Consider the following 20,763-nt stretch of genomic DNA (forward strand, 5'->3'; position numbering starts at 1 on the left):
TAGATATATATATCCCTCTGTCTCCCTCCCTATAGATATATATATCCCTCTGTCTCCCTCCCTATAGATATATATATATATCCCTCTCCCTCCCTCCCTATAGATATATATATCCCTCTCCCTCCCTCCCTATAGATATATATATATATATATCCCTCTGTCTCCCTCCCTATAGATACCAGAGGGAGGAGGAGGAGGAGGAGGGGGGCGGCTGAGGCCGGGCTCGGGATTCGCTGCCCGGGAGCAGGAGGCGGTGTGCGGGGAATGTCACTCTGCGGCTGCGGCTGTACGTTAGATCCCCGCACTGGATGCGGCCCCGCAGGTCCCCGCTGACAGGATGAGGACGCCCCGTTATGTGGCGCTGTGATTCCACCGTGTGACTCACCGACACCGGCTGCAGCCCGGGGCCTCCTCCCCACAAGATGTCAGCCAGGACGCCATTGCCGACCGTCAACGAGCGGGACACCGAGAATGTGAGTAGCCTGAGGGCGGCGGGGGAGCCGGGGTCACACTGCTGGGCCTGGGCCGAGGTGCCCCAATAACCAGGGCACCTTCCCTGCTGTGCCATACCTCCATATACCAGTAACCAGGGCACCTTCCCTGCTGTGCCATACCTCCATATACCAGTAACCAGGGCACCTACCCGTGCTGTGCCATACCTCCATATACCAGTAACCAGGGCACCTACCCGTGCTGTGCCATACCTCCATATACCAATAACCAGGACACCTTCCCCGCTGTGCCATACCTTCATATACCTGTAACCAGGGCACCTTCCCTGCTGTGCCATACCTCCATATACCTGTAACCAGGGCACCTTCCCTGCTGTGCCATACCTCCATATACCAGTAACCAGGGCACCTTCCCTGCTGTGCCATACCCCCATATACCAGTAACCAGGACACCTTCCCTGCTGTGCCATACCTCCATATACCAGTAACCAGGGCACCTTCCCTGCTGTGCCATACCCCCATATACCAGTAACCAGGGCACCTTCCCTGCTGTGCCATACCTCCATATACCAGTAACCAGGGCACCTTCCCTGCTGTGCCATACCTCCATATACCTGTAACCAGGGCACCTTCCCTGCTGTGCCATACCCCCATATACCAGTAACCAGGGCACCTTCCCTGCTGTGCCATACCTCCATATACCTGTAACCAGGGCACCTTCCCTGCTGTGCCATACCTCCATATACCAGTAACCAGGGCACCTTCCCTGCTGTGCCATACCCCCATATACCAGTAACCAGGGCACCTTCCCTGCTGTGCCATACCTCCATATACCTGTAACCAGGGCACCTTCCCTGCTGTGCCATACCCCCATATACCAGTAACCAGGACACCTTCCCTGCTGTGCCATACCTCCATATACCAGTAACCAGGGCACCTTCCCTGCTGTGCCATACCCCCATATACCAGTAACCAGGGCACCTTCCCTGCTGTGCCATACCTCCATATACCTGTAACCAGGGCACCTTCCCTGCTGTGCCATACCTCCATATACCAGTAACCAGGGCACCTTCCCTGCTGTGCCATACCTCCATATACCAGTAACCAGGGCACCTTCCCTGCTGTGCCATACCCCCATATACCAGTAACCAGGACACCTTCCCTGCTGTGCCATACCTCCATATACCAGTAACCAGGGCACCTTCCCTGCTGTGCCATACCTCCATATACCTGTAACCAGGGCACCTTCCCTGCTGTGCCATACCCCTATATACCCGTAACCAGGGCACCTTCCCTGCTGTGCCATACCTCCATATACCCGTAACCAGGGCACCTTCCCTGCTGTGCCATACCCCTATATACCTGTAACCAGGGCACCTTCCCTGCTGTGCCATACCTCCATATACCAGTAACCAGGACACCTTCCCTGCTGTGCCATACCCCCATATACCAGTAACCAGGGCACCTTCCCTGCTGTGCCATACCCCCATATGCCAGTAACCAGGGCACCTACCCGTGCTGTGCCATACCTCCATATACCAGTAACCAGGACACCTTCCCTGCTGTGCCATACCTCCATATACCAGTAACCAGGGCACCTTCCCTGCTGTGCCATACCCCCATATACCAGTAACCAGGGCACCTTCCCTGCTGTGCCATACCTCCATATACCTGTAACCAGGGCACCTTCCCTGCTGTGCCATACCTCCATATACCAGTAACCAGGGCACCTTCCCTGCTGTGCCATACCTCCATATACCAGTAACCAGGGCACCTTCCCTGCTGTGCCATACCCCCATATACCAGTAACCAGGGCACCTTCCCTGCTGTGCCATACCTCCATATACCGGTAACCAGGGCACCTTCCCTGCTGTGCCATACCTCCATATACCTGTAACCAGGGCACCTTCCCTGCTGTGCCATACCCCTATATACCTGTAACCAGGGCACCTTCCCTGCTGTGCCATACCTCCATATACCCGTAACCAGGGCACCTTCCCTGCTGTGCCATACCCCTATATACCTGTAACCAGGGCACCTTCCCTGCTGTGCCATACCTCCATATACCAGTAACCAGGACACCTTCCCTGCTGTGCCATACCCCCATATACCAGTAACCAGGGCACCTTCCCTGCTGTGCCATACCTCCATATACCAGTAACCAGGGTACCTTCCCTGCTGTGCCATACCTCCATATACCAGTAACCAGGGCACCTTCCCTGCTGTGCCATACCCCCATACACCAATAACCAGGGCACCTTCCCGTACTGTGCCATACCTCCATATACTAGTAACCAGGGCACTTTCCCTGCTGTGCCATACCTCCATATACCAGTAACCAGGACACCTTCCCGTGCTGTGCCATACCCCCATATACCAGTAACCAAGGCATCTTCCCGTGCTGTTCCATAACCCCATATACCAGTAACCAAGGCATCTTCCCGTGCTGTGCCATACCCCCATATACCAATAACCAGGGCACATTCCCTGCTGTGCCATACCGCCATATACCAGTAACCAGGGCACATTCCCTGCTGTGCCATACCTCCATATACTAGTAACCAGGGCACTTTCCCTGCTGTGCCATACCTCCTTATACCAGTAACCAGGGCACCTTCCCGTGCTGTGCCATACCCCCATATACCAGTAACCAAGGCATCTTCCCGTGCTGTGCCATACCCCCATATGCCAGTAACCAGGGCACCTACCCGTGCTGTGCCATACCTCCATATATCAGTAACCAGGGCACCTCCCCGTGCTGTGCCATACCCCCATATACCAGTAACCAGGGCACCTTCCCTGCTGTGCCATACCTCCATATACCAGTAACCAGGGCACCTTCCCGTGCTGTGCCATACCTCCATATACTAGTAACCAGGGCACTTTCCCTGCTGTGCCATACCTCCATATACCAGTAACCAAGGCATCTTCCCGTGCTGTTCCATAACCCCATATACCAGTAACCAAGGTATCTTCCCGTGCTGTGCCATACCCCCATATACCAATAACCAGGGCACATTCCCTGCTGTGCCATACCGCCATATACCAGTAACCAGGGCACCTTCCCTGCTGTGCCATGCCTCCATATACCTGTAACCAGGGCACCTACCCGTGCTGTGCCATACCCCCATATACCAGTAACCAGGGCACCTTCCCAGCTGTGCCATACCCCCATATACCAGTAACCAGGGCACCTTCCCGTGCTGTGCCATACCCCCATATACTAGTAACCAGGGCACCTTCCCTGTTTTTCCTATACCCCCATATACCAATAACCAGGGCACCTTCCCTGCTGTGCCATACCCCCATATACCAGTAACCAGGGCACCTTCCTGTGCTGTGCCATACCCCCATATACCAGTAACCAGGGCACCTTCCCTGCTGTGCCATACCTCCATATACCAGTAATCAGGGCACCTTCCCGTGCTGTGCCATACCCCCATATACTAGTAACCAGGGCACCTTCCCTGTTTTTCCTATACCCCCATATACCAATAACCAGGGCACCTTCCCTGCTGTGCCATACCTCCATATACCAGTAATCAGGGCACCTTCCCGTGCTGTGCCATACCTCCATATACCTGTAACCAGGGCACATTCCCTGCTGTGCCATACCTCCATATACCAGTAACCAGGGCACCTTCCCGTGCTGTGCCATACCTCCATATACCAGTAACCAGGGCACCTTCCCGTGCTGTGCCATACCTCCATATACCAGTAACCAGGGCACATTCCCTGCTGTGCCATACCGCCATATACCAGTAACCAGGGCACCTTCCCTGCTGTGCCATACCCCCATATACCAGTAACCAAGGCATCTTCCCGTGCTGTGCCATACCCCCTTATACCAGTAACCAGGACACCTTCCCGTGCTGTGCCATACCCCCATATACCAATAACCAGGGCACATTCCCTGCTGTGCCATACCACCATATACCAGTAACCAGGGCACATTCCCTGCTGTGCCATACCACCATATACCAGTAACCAGGGCACATTCCCTGCTGTGCCATACCCCCATATACCAGTAACCAAGACATCTTCCGGTGCTGTGCCATACCCCCTTATACCAGTAACCAGGACACCATCCCTGCTGTGCCATACCCCCATATACCAGTAACCAAGGCACCTTCCCTGCTGTGCCATACCTCCATATACCTGTAACCAGGGCACCTTCCCTGCTGTGCCATACCCCCATATACCAGTAACCAAGGCATCTTCCCGTGCTGTGCCATACCCCCTTATACCAGTAACCAGGACACCTTCCCAGGCCAGGGTACTCACTGTAGCTGCTGGTTACCATGCTGTGCCAGGCTAGTGTACTCTGTGCAGGGTGCATGCAGTAACCTGCACTTGTCTTGCTGCTGATGGCAGCACGGTGTGGATGTGGATAGCATTGTGGGGGCTTTATGTGTATTACGGTTCAGTGTCTGGGCACATGGCAGGTGTTGCTGTCTCTGTAGTGAGTGGAATGTTATTGTGGCAGTAGTAGTGCAGGTTCCTGTGTTTCACCAGCGTCCGCCCATTAGGAATGTCATTGAACCGTAGTGAAACTGTTGCTGTTTGCGTGGACGGTTTATTATGGCGTGGACCGATAGATTGATGGGTGGGAGTGGAGACCCCGAGCTCAGGGGTTCAGGGTGGTCCCGGGTTGCCGGCCCGTCTCTCGGGTCCCGGGATGCCGGCCGTCTCTCGGGTCCCGGGGTGCCGGCCGTCTCTCGGGTCCCGGGGTGCCGGCCCGTCTCTCGGGTCCCGGGGTGCCGGCCCGTCTCTCGGGTCCCGGGGTGCCGGCCCGTCTCTCGGGTCCCGGGGTGCCGGCCCGTCTCTCGGGTCCCGGGGTGCCGGCCCGTCTCTCGGGTCCCGGGGTGCCAGCCCGTCTCTCACTTTTTTGAAAGTGGCGATCATTTACATGGCATGGATTGGCATTGTAAATGATTGCTGCTTTAAAAACACCTCTGGCAAATTGGAACTGTATTACAGAACTAGTGCTGGGTGCTCCCTGAGCGATGTATGCCGGCAGCGATGACACAGAACTAGTGCTGGGTACTCCCTAAGCGATGTGTGCCGGCAGCGATGACACAGAACTAGTGCTGGGTGCTCCCTGAGCGATGTGTGTCGGCAGCGATGACACAGAACTAGTGCTGGGTACTCCCTGAGCGATGTGTGTCGGCAGCGATGACACAGAACTAGTGCTGGGTACTCCCTGAGCGATGTATCCGGCAGCGATGACACAACTAGTGCTGGGTACTCCCTGAGCGATGTGTGCCGGCAGCGATGACACAGAACTAGTGCTGGGTACTCCCTGAGCGATGTGTGTCGGCAGCGATGACACAGAACTAGTGCTGGGTACTCCCTGAGCGATGTGTGTCGGCAGCCATGACACAGAACTAGTGCTGGGTACTCCCTGAGCGATGTGTGTCGGCAGCCATGACACAGAACTAGTGCTGGGTACTCCCTGAGCGATGTATCCGGCAGCGATGACACAGAACTAGTGCTGGGTACTCCCTGAGCGATGTGTGTCGGCAGCGATGACACAGAACTAGTGCTGGGTACTCCCTGAGCGATGTGTGTCGGCAGCCATGACACAGAACTAGTGCTGGGTACTCCCTGAGCGATGTGTGTCGGCAGCCATGACACAGAACTAGTGCTGGGTACTCCCTGAGCGATGTGTGTCGGCAGCAATGACACAGAACTAGTGCTGGGTACCCCCTGAGCGATGTGTGCCCGGCAGCGATGACACAGAACTAGTGCTGGGTACTCCCTGAGCGATGTGTGTCGGCAGCGATGACACAGAACTAGTGCTGGGTACTCCCTGAGCGATGTATCCGGCAGCGATGACACAGAACTAGTGCTGGGTACTCCCTGAGCGATGTATCCGGCAGCGATGACACAGAACTAGTGCTGGGGACTCCCTGAGCGATGTGTGCCGGCAGCGATGACACAGAACTAGTGCTGGGTGCTCCCTGAGCGATGTGTGCCGGCAGCGATGACACAGAACTAGTGCTGGGTGCTCCTTGAGCGATGTGTGTCGGCAGCGATGACACAGAACTAGTGCTGGGTACTCCCTGAGCGATGTGTGTCGGCAGCGATGACACAGAACTAGTGCTGGGTACTCCCTGAGTGATGTATCCGGCAGCGATGACACAGAACTAGTGCTGGGTACTCCCTGAGCGATGTGTGTCGGCAGCGATGACACAGAACTAGTGCTGGGTACTCCCTGAGCGATGTGTGCCCGGCAGCGATGACACAGAACTAGTGCTGGGTACTCCCTGAGCGACGTGTGTCGGCAGCGATGACACAGAACTAGTGCTGGGTACTCCCTGAGCGATGTGTGCCCGGCAGCGATGACACAGAACTAGTGCTGGGTACTCCCTGAGCGATGTGTGTTGGCAGCCATGACACAGAACTAGTGCTGGGTACTCCCTGAGCGATGTGTGCCGGCAGTGATGACGCAGAACTAGTGCTGGGTACTCCCTGAGCGATGTGCCGGCAGCGATGACACAGAACTAGTGCTGTGTACTCCCTGAGCGATGTGTCGGCAGCGATGACACAGAACTAGTGCTGGGTACTCCCTGAGCGACGTGTGTCGGCAGCGATGACACAGAACTAGTGCTGGGTACTCCCTGAGCGATGTGTGCCGGCAGCGATGACACAGAACTAGTGCTGGGTACTCCCTGAGCGATGTGTCGGCAGAGATGACACAGAACTAGTGCTGGGTACTCCCTGCGCGATGTGTGCCGGCAGTGATGACATAGAACTAGTGCTGGGTACTCCCTGAGCGACGTGTGTCGGCACCGATGACACAGAACTAGTGCTGGGTACTCCCTGAGCGACGTGTGTCGGCAGAGATGACACAGAACTAGTGCTGGGTACTCCCTGCGTGATGCCGGGCTGGGATGGGGGCTCCTGGGTACACATTACAACCATATATGAAGGACGGAGCGATGTATCGGTTACATAGAACTAGGTGGCTAGTGTTATTGGCTGGTTGGCTGTCCGGGCGACGTCGCTAATGACCTTGGGCACTTTGGCATACACACTGACCAGTATGCCCTTCCAATTCTGCCGGGTAAGACCTATTGGGCCAGTATTGCTGCAGTGTGTACCCGGCTCTAGACCAGTGGGCATTTTACCATCACACCCGTGTGCCGCAGATACGCGAGATTGATACAGAGGAATGATTGTGGCAGTGTAGAGTCTTAGATTCTCGCCATGGCGTTACATGGAGACCGACGCTGCGCAGGTCATAGTCATGTTACTAATGGGGGCTGCATCGGAGACAATTGTAATGTGTTGGAGGGGTGGTGGGAAGGGGGGGGGGGAGAGTCCCGTTCCCGTTCTGCAGGCAGATTTAGCAGATGACGTTGTATCATGAACTATATTGTGCTTTCTGTGCACATTGATGACACCGCTGTGTCCGCCATCGTCTATAGTTATTATTGATACTGAAGTCGTACACACGTGGTTGGTCTGTTGCAGATTCCCAGAGACTCCTCTTTCTTTGTACATCATGAGGAAATGACATCACCCGGTCGCCTGCGTTCATATTACTAGCAGTACTGCAAGATGCTTCACTCCTGTTCCTGGGCTGTCATATGGGAGCAGTATTTTCAGGCTGTACGTGGTAATTACAGGATTTGGTGTTGATGGGGATTTATGATACAAATCCTCAAATCACACACACTCTACTGTTGCGTTGGAAGTGTTTGTTTTCCTCTGGCGTCAGCTGGTGGCTATACTCTGCTACGTGACCCCGGCCGGACTGCGGGATAGGATATGTCAGAGGTGCTGTATATAGAATAACACACAGGGACTGTTATGCTGAATATGAAGGTTACACTCCGTCTTACAGCGGCATTATGTGACACAGCTCCCGGGGAAGGTCGTATAGTTACTGTCCTAAAACCGGCTCGCACAAGTAAATCACCTACTGTGTAGCTTTACTGAAGCGAACTCCCATGCGCAGGTCTGACTGCCGTGTGGCTGGATTTGTCTCCGCTTTGTTGAACCATGTGGGTGACCGTAGATCTGGTTGCTCGGTCTGATTGCCGTGTGGCTGGATTTGTCTCCGCTTTGTTGAACCATGTGGGTGACCGTAGATGCGGTTGATCGGTCTGATTGCCGTGTGGCTGGATTTGTCTCCGCTTTGTTGAACCATGTGGGTGACCGTAGATCTGGTTGCTCGGTCTGATTGCCGTGTGGCTGGATTTGTCTCTGCTTTGTTGAACCATGTGGGTGACCGTAGATGCGGTTGATCGGTCTGATTGCCGTGTGGCTGGATTTGTCTCCGCTTTGTTGAACCATGCGGGTGACCGTAGATCTGGTTGCTCGGTCTGATTGCCGTGTGGCTGGATTTGTCTCCGCTTTGTTGAACCATGTGGGTGACCGTAGATCTGGTTGCTCGGTCTGATTGCCGTGTGGCTGGATTTGTCTCCGCTTTGTTGAACCATGTGGGTGACCGTAGATCTGGTTGCTCGGTCTGATTGCCGTGTGGTTGGATTTGTCTCCGCTTTGTTGAACCATGTGGGTGACCGTAGATCTGGTTGCTCGGTCTGATTGCCGTGTGGCTGGATTTGTCTCCGCTTTGTTGAACCATGTGGGTGACCGTAGATCTGGTTGCTCGGTCTGATTGCCGTGTGGCTGGATTTGTCTCCGCTTTGTTGAACCATGTGGGTGACCATAGATCAGGTTGCTCGGTCTGATTGCCGTGTGGCTGGATTTGTCTCCGCTTTGTTGAACCATGTGGGTGACCGTAGATCTGGTTGCTCGGTCTGATTGCCGTGTGGCTGGATTTGTCTCCGCTTTGTTGAACCATGTGGGTGACCGTAGATCTGGTTGCTCGGTCTGATTGCCGTGTGGCTGGATTTGTCTCCGCTTTGTTGAACCATGTGGGTGACCGTAGATCTGGTTGCTCGGTCTGATTGCCGTGTGGCTGGATTTGTCTCCGCTTTGTTGAACCATGTGGGTGACCGTAGATCTGGTTGCTCGGTCTGATTGCCGTGTGGTTGGATTTGTCTCCGCTTTGTTGAACCATGTGGGTGACCGTAGATCAGGTTGCTCGGTCTGATTGCCGTGTGGCTGGATTTGTCTCCGCTTTGTTGAACCATGTGGGTGACCGTAGATGCGGTTGATCGGTCTGATTGCCGTGTGGTTGGATTTGTCTCCGCTTTGTTGAACCATGTGGGTGACCGTAGATCAGGTTGCTCATTGTGATTAAGCTCTGAAGGTGTTGTACACACGGTGAGATTTTTCTTTGCCATTTTGACTATATAGTAAAAATCGCAAAGAAAGTTAGTTGCGATCCCGATGCGTGGTCCCACGAGGTCTGTATCACATGCTTTAAATACACTGTGCAGGCAAGTAAATTTTGACTATCTCGTGTAAAAGAGAGTCAAAATGATCACTTAGCCAAAATCGGTATCGCAAGCACTGTCATCATTGCTTAGGATACCGACCACAGTCCCTGTCGCATAGTGAGAATCTTGCATAACCCGAATCTCACCGTGTGTACGTACCTTAACACTGATGGGAGCAGTTATGATAGTCTATTCAATCTCCATTGCATTAGTGCAGGTGAATACTTTTGGCCTTCCCCTGGCAACAGGTTGAAGACCAAGTCATCTGAAATCCTCATGTTGGTCGTTAGATGAGATTAGTGTTGAATGTCTGCAAAAGTTTGGTGTATCCAGATGTAAGTGGCAGATATGGGAATCGTAAAACACACAGCCACTAGTCTAAATCTTATTATGTAAAACTGATTCTAGTGACAGCATGTGGACATTGACATAAGCCAGAACAAAGTTATTTAGACGCTTGGTAGTGCACCTCGGTTAGACGCTTGGTAGTGCACCTCGGTTAGACGCTTGGTAGTGCACCTCGGTTAGACGCTTGGTAGTGCACCTCGGTTAGACGCTTGGTAGTGCACCTCGGTTAGACGCTTGGTAGTGCACCTCGGTTAGACGCTTGGTAGTGCACCTCGGTTAGACGCTTGGTAGTGCACCTCGGTTAGACGCTTGGCAGTGCACCTCGGTTAGACGCTTGGTAGTGCACCTCGGTTAGTGCCTGAGAAACAGTCCATACACCAACAACACGTTTTCACTTTCCCCCGGTGTTGGGGCACTCGCTGATGTGTACCACCGCAAATCACTGAGGATTAATTACTATACGTCTTTCCACATTGGAAATGTCAGGCCATCCCTCGGTGGAAGATGTTAATGGAAGCCTGGGATAGTGTTGGATAAAGGGCAAGTAACAGGCCAGCTGGTCAAGACCGTACCTAGCAGTTTGACTGACCTGCCACAGCTGAACACATGGGCGTTGGCGTTCTGTTTGGCCAATATGAAATGAATGGCTCGTGTCTCCCTGCGCACTAGCTGCAGTCATGATTGTTCTAAGCAGGTGTGGGGGAACTCTAGACATAATCTTCTATGGTGGTCCCAGAGTATGATCCAGGGGTTCCCTATTTATCCGCTGTGCAATAAATCCTGTTAGGACCATATTCTTAGATATCCCAGAATATGGGTTCATCAGTACTAGGGATTCTAGAACAATGTGTCTCTTGGTTCCTTCTAGCAGGGGGCGAGGGTTTGATGGAGGAGGATAGACCCTGGGAATGTTATTCTGATAACCTGATGGTGAGATCTGGGAGATGGGCAGTAGTGCGGCGTGCCATGTTAGGGCGACAGAAGCAGAGACATGGGTAACTGCACAGAGAAGGGTCCATCTAAGACCCAATTTACAGGGGGAGAGAGGGAAACACAGGGGTAATCTCATAGATACAAATAATATTTCCACATCATTCACATGGTCTTTAACCACTTAACTGAAAAATATTTTTTCCAAAAACTGCTCAGAAATTATTATTATTATTTTTTAAATAATTGAATTAGGTTAAGAACATGTATTTATACTAAGTCCAATACAATTTTCTTAAATTTAAATATATTGTTTTTAAAATAAACATCTGTAGTAACATCGATGGTCGGAACATCGCGACTTCAGTTCCCCTGCATCAGATCCTCTCTGCAGCCCCCGGAGGAAGATGAGCGGCTGCTTGGTTTACATTTCCCTAGCAGCTGCTGGGTGGGGAGCTGCCGGGGTGACTGATCAGCTGTGATCGGAGGCACGGCGGGCACTGAGGAGGTACCACGGAGCGGCCATTACAGGAAGCGTCTAGACATGCAGCCGCACAGTGAGTGTCGGGGATAGCCCAGCCTGGTGTGGTCGCATTTTATGGGACCATGCCGGGCAAGTGGTTAAATACTGAGCTGAAGAGGGTCAACCACTCCTCAATTTCTATATCCCAGGTATTGCCACCCTAATACCCCTTCATATCGCACCGGCATAGGGGTCACTGTGCAGTGTGACTTCCCGGGTCACCAGGTTATAAGAAAGGTTATTCCCGGGTTGAATACCGGGTCAGTGGCAGTGTCGATGGGACCCGTTTAATTGGAGAGGAGATGAGCTCATCTCACAGCGCCGCCTCTGCCCCCGCTGCCGGCTCCATCCCCCACCGCTATGGCAACCGACCCGGCATATTGCCATGTTGGGAAGCCAGCGCCTAGGCTCTAATGCCGGATCCCACCCAGGAAGGATCTGTTTCCAATCCCTGTGTGGAATCCGGCATTGGAGATGAGAAAGGGGCTATAGACGTATGGAGTCCATACAGGAAGTGATGCTGCAGAATATCCTACAGGAATATCGCTGCAAATATTAAGGATTCCCAGGATTTATGAAGGAGGGATTGCAGCAGATGTCTCGGAAATCTGCCATGATTCCTTCATTTCTGACAGCAAAAGAAGTCCCGGTACTACGCTGTCAGATTTACCGAGCTCTGAAACGCCACTCCTTCTGGAACTTTGCACCGGCTGCTAATGCCGTAGCTTACGGGCTACCGTATCGTTGTGCGTGAACAAGCAGAATGACAGCGCAAGCTATGGCGCTTCTTCCATCTTTTCTCCAGGACAGGCTCTTATTGGAGACCAGGTCCCGGCAAGAGAAGAAAACGACATCCGCTTGTAAAGTTTAATTTTCACTCTGAATTTACTCAATGTTATCATATCCACAGTACGTTTTAAAATGTGGGATATGATGAATGGGAGAGTTGATGTCACAGCGCTGATCCGTGGGATTCTCTGCAGGAAGTTCCTGACGCGCGCAGTTGTCATTTACCAGCAGTTCCCATCCTGGCTGCTGCGTGGTCTGCGGTATCTCCATTCAAGTGGCAGCGGCTCCCATAGGGATGCTCACGCCGCTCTGTCCAGCATTGAAAGGGCCAGACATGAAGTCACACTGGTGTCTAGTGTGAATCTCCTCCCTATAAAAGGCTGTGTCTGAGCACTATTCAGTGCCAGCGTTATAGGCTCCCAAACCTTGCTCCAGCGTATAGCCTTGTGCTAGTCTCTGCGTTTCCTGTGACATCATGTTCATGATTCCTGCTTTCCATGCTCGGTTCCTGCTCAATTCCTGGCACCGGCCTTCCTGTGCTCCGTTCCATATTCCTGCTCCATTCCCGGCACCGGCCTTCCTGTGCTCCGTTCCTGGTTCCTGCTCCATTACTGGCACCGGCCTTCCTGTGCTCCGTTCCTGGTTCCTGCTCCATTCCTGGCACCGGCCTTCCTGTGCTCCGTTCCTGCTCCATTCCTGGCACCGGCCTTCCTGTGCTCCGTTCCTGGTTCCTGCTCCATTCCTGGCACCGGCCTTCCTGTGCTCCGTTCCTGCTTCCGGCTTCATTCCTGGCACCGGCCTTCCTGTGCTCCGTTCCTGCTTTCTGCTCCATTCCTGGCACCGGCCTTCCTGTGCTCCGTTCCTGCTTCCTGCTCCATTCCTGGCACCGGCCTTCCTGTGCTCTGATCCTTGTTCTTTCTCCATTCCTGGCACCGGCCTTCCTGTGCTTCGTTCCTGGTTCCTGCTCCATTCCTGGCACCGGCCTTCCTGTTCTCCATTCCTGGCACCGGCCTTCCTGTGCTCTGATCCTTGTTCTTGCTCCATTCCTGGCACCGGCCTTCCTGTGCTCCGTTCCTGCTCCATTCCTGGCACCGGCCTTCCTGTGCTCTGATCCTTGTTCTTGCTCCATTCCTGGCACCTGCCTTCCTGTGCTCCATTCCTGCTTCCTGCTCCATTCCTGGCACTGGCCTTCCTGTGCTCCGTTCCTGGTTCCTGCTCCATTCCTGTCACCGGCCTTCCTGTGCTCTGTTCCTGGTTCCTGCTCCATTCCTGGCACCGGCCTTCCTGTGCTCTGTTCCTTGTTCTTGCTCCATTCCTGGCACCGGCCTTCCTGTGTTCTGTTCCTGGTTCCTGCTCCATTCCTGGCACCGGCCTTCCTGTGCTCCATTCCTGGTTCCTGCTCCATTCCTGGCACCGGCCTTCCTGTGCTCCATTCCTGCTTCCTGCTTCATTCCTGGCACTGGCCTTCCTGTGCTCCGTTCCTGGTTCCTGCTCCATTCCTGGCACCGGCCTTCCTGTGCTCCGTTCCTGGTTCCTGCTCCATTCCTGGCACCGGCCTTCCTGTGCTCCATTCCTGCTTCCTGCTCCGTTCCTGGCACTGGCCTTCCTGTGCTCTGTTCCTTGTTCTTGTTCCATTCCTGGCACCGGCCTTCCTGTGCTCCGTTCCTGGTTCCTGCTCCATTCCTGGCACCGGCCTCCCTGTGCTCCGTTCCTGGTTCCTGCTCCATTCCTGGCACCGGCCTTCCTGTGCTCCGTTCCTGGTTCCTGCTCCATTCCTGGCACTGGCCTTCCTGTGCTCCGTTCCTGGTTCCTGCTCCATTCCTGGCACCGGCCTTCCTGTGCTCCGTTCCTGGTTCCTGCTCCATTCCTGGCACCGGCCTTCCTGTGCTCTGTTCCTGGTTCCTGCTCCATTCCTGGCACCGGCCTCCCTGTGCTCTGTTCCTTGTTCTTGCTCCATTCCTGGCACCGGCCTTCCTGTGCTCCGTTCCTGGCACTGGCCTTCCTGTGCTCCGTTCCTGGTTCCTGCTCCATTCCTGGCACCGGCCTTCCTGTGCTCCATTCCTGGCACCGGCCTTCCTGTGCTCCATTCCTGGCACCGGCCTTCCTGTGCTCCATTCCTGGCACTGGCCTTCCTGTGCTCCGTTCCTGGTTCCTGCTCCATTCCTGGCACCAGCCTTCCTGTGCTCCATTCCTGCTTCCTGCTCCATTCCTGGCAATGGCCTTCCTGTGCTCCGTTCCTCGTTCCTGCTCCATTCCTGGCACCGGCCTCCCTGTGCTCTGTTCCTTGTTCTTGCTTCATTCCTGGCACCGGCCTCCCTGTGCTCTGTTCCTTGTTCTTGCTCCATTCCTGGCACCGGCCTTCCTGTGCTCCGTTCCTGGTTCCTGCTCCATTCCTGGCACCGGCCTCCCTGTGCTCTGTTCCTTGTTCTTGCTCCATTCCTGGCACCGGCCTTCCTGTGCTCCGTTCCTGGTTCCTGCTCCATTCCTGGCACCGGCCTTCCTGTGCTCCGTTCCTGCTCCATTCCTGGCACCGGCCTTCCTGTGCTCTGATCCTTGTTCTTGCTCCATTCCTGGCACCTGCCTTCCTGTGCTCTGTTCCTTGTTCTTGCTCCATTCCTGGCACCGGCCTTCCTGTGCTCCATTCCTGGTTCCTGCTCCATTCCTGGCACCGGCCTTCCTGTGCTCCATTCCTGCTTCCTGCTTCATTCCTGGCACTGGCCTTCCTGTGCTCCGTTCCTGGTTCCTGCTCCATTCCTGGCACCGGCCTTCCTGTGCTCCGTTCCTGGTTCCTGCTCCATTCCTGGCACCGGCCTTCCTGTGCTCCATTCCTGCTTCCTGCTCCGTTCCTGGCACTGGCCTTCCTGTGCTCCGTTCCTGGTTCCTGCTCCATTCCTGGCACCGGCCTTCCTGTGCTCCGTTCCTGGTTCCTGCTCCATTCCTGGCACTGGCCTTCCTGTGCTCCGTTCCTGGTTCCTGCTCCATTCCTGGCACCGGCCTTCCTGTGCTCCGTTCCTGGTTCCTGCTACATTCCTGGCACCGGCCTTCCTGTGCTCCGTTCCTGGTTCCTGCTCCATTCCTGGCACCGGCCTTCCTGTGCTCTGTTCCTGGTTCCTGCTCCATTCCTGGCACCGGCCTCCCTGTGCTCTGTTCCTTGTTCTTGCTCCATTCCTGGCACCGGCCTTCCTGTGCTCCGTTCCTGGCACTGGCCTTCCTGTGCTCCGTTCCTGGTTCCTGCTCCATTCCTGGCACCGGCCTTCCTGTGCTCCATTCCTGGCACCGGCCTTCCTGTGCTCCATTCCTGGCACCGGCCTTCCTGTGCTCCATTCCTGGCACTGGCCTTCCTGTGCTCCGTTCCTGGTTCCTGCTCCATTCCTGGCACCAGCCTTCCTGTGCTCCATTCCTGCTTCCTGCTCCATTCCTGGCAATGGCCTTCCTGTGCTCCGTTCCTCGTTCCTGCTCCATTCCTGGCACCGGCCTCCCTGTGCTCTGTTCCTTGTTCTTGCTTCATTCCTGGCACCGGCCTCCCTGTGCTCTGTTCCTTGTTCTTGCTCCATTCCTGGCACCGGCCTTCCTGTGCTCCATTCCTGGCACCGGCCTCCCTGTGCTCTGTTCCTTGTTCTTGCTCCATTCCTGGCACCGGCCTTCCTGTGCTCCGTTCCTGGTTCCTGCTCCATTCCTGGCACCGGCCTTCCTGTGCTCCGTTCCTGGTTCCTGCTCCATTCCTGGCACCTGCCTTCCTGTGCTCTGTTCCTTGTTCTTGCTCCATTCCTGGCACCGGCCTTCCTGTGCTCCGTTCCTGGCACTGGCCTTCCTGTGCTCTGTTCCTTGTTCTTGCTCCATTCCTGGCACCGGACTTCCTGTGCTCCGTTCCTGGTTCCTGCTCCATTCCTGGCACCGGCCTTCCTGTGCTCCATTCCTGGTTCCTGCTCCATTCCTGGCACCGGCCTTCCTGTGCTCCATTCCTGCTTCCTGCTCCATTCCTGGCACTGGCCTTCCTGTGCTCCGTTCCTGGTTCCTGCTCCATTCCTGTCACCGGCCTTCCTGTGCTCTGTTCCTGGTTCCTGCTCCATTCCTGGCACCGGCCTTCCTGTGCTCTGTTCCTTGTTCTTGCTCCATTCCTGGCACCGGCCTTCCTGTGCTCCGTTCCTGGTTCCTGCTCCATTCCTGGCACCGGCCTCCCTGTGCTCTGTTCCTTGTTCTTGCTCCATTCCTGGCACCGGCCTTCCTGTGCTCCGTTCCTGGTTCCTGCTCCATTCCTGGCACCTGCCTCCCTGTGCTCTGTTCCTTGTTCTTGCTCCATTCCTGGCACCGGCCTTCCTGTGCTCCGTTCCTTGTTCTTGCTCCATTCCTGGCACCGGCCTCCCTGTGCTCTGTTCCTGGTTCCTGCTCCATTCCTGGCACCTGCCTCCCTGTGCTCTGTTCCTTGTTCTTGCTCCATTCCTGGCACCGGCCTTCCTGTGCTCCGTTCCTGCTTCCTGCTCCATTCCTGGCACCGGCCTTCCTGTGCTCTGTTCCTTGTTCTTGCTCCATTCCTGGCACCGGCCTTCCTGTGCTCTGTTCCTGGTTCCTGCTCCATTCCTGGCACCGGCCTTCCTGTGCTCTGTTCCTTGTTCTTACTCCATTCCTGGCACCGGCCTTCCTGTGCTCCATTCCTGGCACCGGCCTTCCTGTGCTCTGTTCCTTGTTCTTGCTCCATTCCTGGCACCGGCCTTCCTGTGCTCCATTCCTGGCACCGGCCTCCCTGTGCTCTGTTCCTTGTTCTTGCTCCATTCCTGGCACCGGCCTTCCTGTGCTCCGTTCCTGGTTCCTGCTCCATTCCTGGCACCGGCCTCCCTGTGCTCTGTTCCTTGTTCTTGCTCCATTCCTGGCACCGGCCTTCCTGTGCTCCGTTCCTTGTTCTTGCTCCATTCCTGGCACCGGCCTCCCTGTGCTCTGTTCCTGGTTCCTGCTCCATTCCTGGCACCTGCCTCCCTGTGCTCTGTTCCTTGTTCTTGCTCCATTCCTGGCACCGGCCTTCCTGTGCTCCGTTCCTTGTTCTTGCTCCATTCCTGGCACCGGCCTCCCTGTGCTCTGTTCCTTGTTCTTGCTCTATTTCTGGCACCGGCCTCCCTGTGCTCTGTTCCTGGTTCCTGCTCCATTCCTGGCACCTGCCTCCCTGTGCTCTGTTCCTTGTTCTTGCTCCATTCCTGGCACCGGCCTTCCTGTGCTCTGTTCCTTGTTCTTGCTCCATTCCTGGCACCTGCCTCCCTGTGCTCTGTTCCTTGTTCTTGCTCCATTCCTGGCACCGGCCTTCCTGTGCTCTGTTCCTTGTTTTTGCTCCATTCCTGGCACCGGCCTTCCTGTGCTCTGTTCCTTGTTTTTGCTCCATTCCTGGCACCGGCCTTCCTGTGCTCTGTTCCTTGTTCTTGCTCCATTCCTGGCACCGGCCTTCCTGTGCTCCGTTCCTGGTTCCTGCTCCATTCCTGGCACCGGCCTTCCTGTGTTCTGTTCCTGGTTCCTGCTCCATTCCTGGCACCGGCCTTCCTGTGCTCCATTCCTGGTTCCTGCTCCATTCCTGGCACCGGCCTTCCTGTGCTCCATTCCTGCTTCCTGCTCCATTCCTGGCACTGGCCTTCCTGTGCTCCGTTCCTGGTTCCAGCTCCATTCCTGGCACCGGCCTTCCTGTGTTCTGTTCCTGGTTCCTGCTCCATTCCTGGCACCGGCCTTCCTGTGCTCTGTTCCTTGTTCTTGCTCCATTCCTGGCACCGGCCTTCCTGTGCTCGGTTCCTGCTCCATTCCTGGCACCTGCCTCCCTGTGCTCTGTTCCTTGTTCTTGCTCCATTCCTGGCACCGGCCTTCCTGTGCTCCGTTCCTTGTACTTGCTCCATTCCTGGCACCGGCCTTCCTGTGCTCTGTTCCTGGCACTGGCCTTCCTGTGCTCCGTTCCTGGTTCCTGCTCCATTCCTGGCACCGGCCTTCCTGTGCTCCGTTCCTGGTTCCTGCTCCATTCCTGGCACCGGCCTTCCTGTGCTCCGTTCCTGGTTCCTGCTCCATTCCTGGCACCGGCCTTCCTGTGCTCCGTTCCTGCTTCCTGCTCCATTCCTGGCACCGGCCTTCCTGTGCTCCATTCCTGGCACTGGCCTTCCTGTGCTCCGTTCCTGGTTCCTGCTCCATTCCTGGCACCGGCCTTCCTGTGCTCCGTTCCTGGTTCCTGCTCCATTCCTGGCACCGGCCTTCCTGTGCTCCGTTCCTGGTTCCTGCTCCATTCCTGGCACCGGCCTTCCTGTGCTCCGTTCCTGCTTCCTGCTCCATTCCTGGCACCGGCCTTCCTGTGCTCCGTTCCTGCTTCCTGCTCCATTCCTGGCACCGGCCTTCCTGTGCTCCATTCCTGGCACTGGCCTTCCTGTGCTTCCTTCCTGGTTCCTGCTCCATTCCTGGCACCGGCCTTCCTGTGCTCCGTTCCTGGTTCCTGCTCCATTCCTGGCACTGGCCTTCCTGTGCTCCGTTCCTGCTTCCTGCTCCATTCCTGGCACCGGCCTTCCTGTGCTCCATTCCTGGCACTGGCCTTCCTGTGCTCCGTTCCTGGTTCCTGCTCCATTCCTGGCACCGGCCTTCCTGTGCTCCGTTCCTGCTCCATTCCTGGCACCGGCCTTCCTGTGCTCCGTTCCTGCTTCCTGCTCCATTCCTGGCACCGGCCTTCCTGTGCTCCATTCCTGGCACTGGCCTTCCTGTGCTCCGTTCCTGGTTCCTGCTCCATTCCTGGCACCGGCCTTCCTGTGCTCCGTTCCTGGTTCCTGCTCCATTCCTGGCACCGGCCTTCCTGTGCTCCGTTCCTGCTTCCTGCTCCATTCCTGGCACCGGCCTTCCTGTGCTCCATTCCTGGCACTGGCCTTCCTGTGCTCCGTTCCTGGTTCCTGCTCCATTCCTGGCACCGGCCTTCCTGTGCTCCGTTCCTGGTTCCTGCTCCATTCCTGGCACCGGCCTTCCTATGCTCCATTCCTGGCACTGGCCTTCCTGTGCTCCGTTCCTGGTTCCTGCTCCATTCCTGGCACCGGCCTTCCTGTGCTCCGTTCCTGGTTCCTGCTCCATTCCTGGCACCGGCCTTCCTGTGCTCTGTTCCTTGCCATGTTCATCTTTGCTGCAGTGTGACATGCTGCAACATGGCTTTCTGCATGGCATGCAAGGCTGCGACTATTCTAGTAACTGCTGGTTGTGCCATGCAGCGAGTCATGTTGCAGCAGAAAAGATCCATCTGTACCTGTCCTGTATTGTGTAAAACTGTAAGTGCTCATAATAAATAATCCATAAGTGAAGGTGGGTACACGCTAGGTGATGCGCTCTATGAGCGGTGTCGTCTAGTGTGTTTCCCTTCCCTGCCGGGGTGGTCGGCGGCAGTGCGTACACACTGAGCAATGTGACAACCATATCGCTCAGTGACGTCACGCCGTGGCCGGCTCCTGTTTGCGGCTTTTGGATGACAGTCCAAATGGAGCTGCATGAGCGACCGACAGTGAGAGTCATTAGCGACCCGTGGGGCTGCGCATCGCTTGTCAGCAGCATACACACTTGGCGATAAACTATGTCACTCAGGGAGGGTCAGAATGAGCGATGTCATTTCACTTATCGTTAAGTGTGTACCTACCTTAAGTTTGTGAGCGTGGGGTTTTAAATTGTTTTAAAACCAGGTGTGTAAGTGTGCCCGAAATGTAAGAGGGAAATGCTGTAACTAGCTGTGTTTTGCTGGTAAAATCTTTGCTCTTTTAAATTTCCGGCATATTGATCGAAACCACCGGGTTTTACAACTTTTTTTACAAAAAAACAAAATCCCTAAAATTCTATTATCCTGAAGATGCGAGGAATGGTGTGGATCGAACGTGGGATTAAGCATTCAGGAAGCATCCAGGTCTTGGTGGATTGCTGAAGACCCTTAAACATCAGGAACCTATTCCGACTGCACTGCCGATCAAATCTACCAATCGGCGGCTATCGTTGATCAGCGACCATTGGTAAATTTTTATATTTTAAAAGTCCCCGATTTGCCAGGCAGAGTATTCTGGTCACGGAGGGGAAGCTCTTTGGAACTCCCTGAAGGCACTTAGCTGGTTGTGTTATATAGCCTTCCCACCACCTTCTCAGGACACTTTCATGGATGAGGCTGCAAGGGAAGAGCAGAGAGAGCTCCGGGTTACCCCTAGACATCCAGGGAACGAGCGAGTGCATGCATTAATTTCTACTATCATTTCATAGTATTTACCTGGCGCCTTTCACACTGCAGCTTGGGATCTGGTCGTGGCTCAGTGCTGTCAGTCTTACATGTACTTGTTTAGATTGTATGCTTTTCTATACTGTACACAGTGCTGTGATTGTTCTCCCTGCCCTTCAGCAT

General features: G+C 55.1%; 1 protein-coding gene across 1 annotated transcript in view; it reads left to right on the forward strand.

The window, feature by feature from the left end:
- Positions 1-216: 216 nt before the first annotated feature.
- The window catches only part of MARK1 (microtubule affinity regulating kinase 1), a 721,120-nt gene continuing 700,573 nt past the window's right edge, over positions 217-20,763 (forward strand). The window contains exon 1 of the mRNA XM_063919434.1: positions 217-473. Coding sequence (XP_063775504.1) covers positions 423-473 — 51 coding nt within the window. The 5' untranslated portion in view covers positions 217-422. The remainder of the gene's footprint in view (positions 474-20,763) is intronic.

This window comes from Pseudophryne corroboree, chromosome 4 (genome assembly GCF_028390025.1).
Source record: "Pseudophryne corroboree isolate aPseCor3 chromosome 4, aPseCor3.hap2, whole genome shotgun sequence".
In the NCBI taxonomy this organism is placed as follows: Eukaryota; Metazoa; Chordata; class Amphibia; order Anura; family Myobatrachidae; genus Pseudophryne; species Pseudophryne corroboree.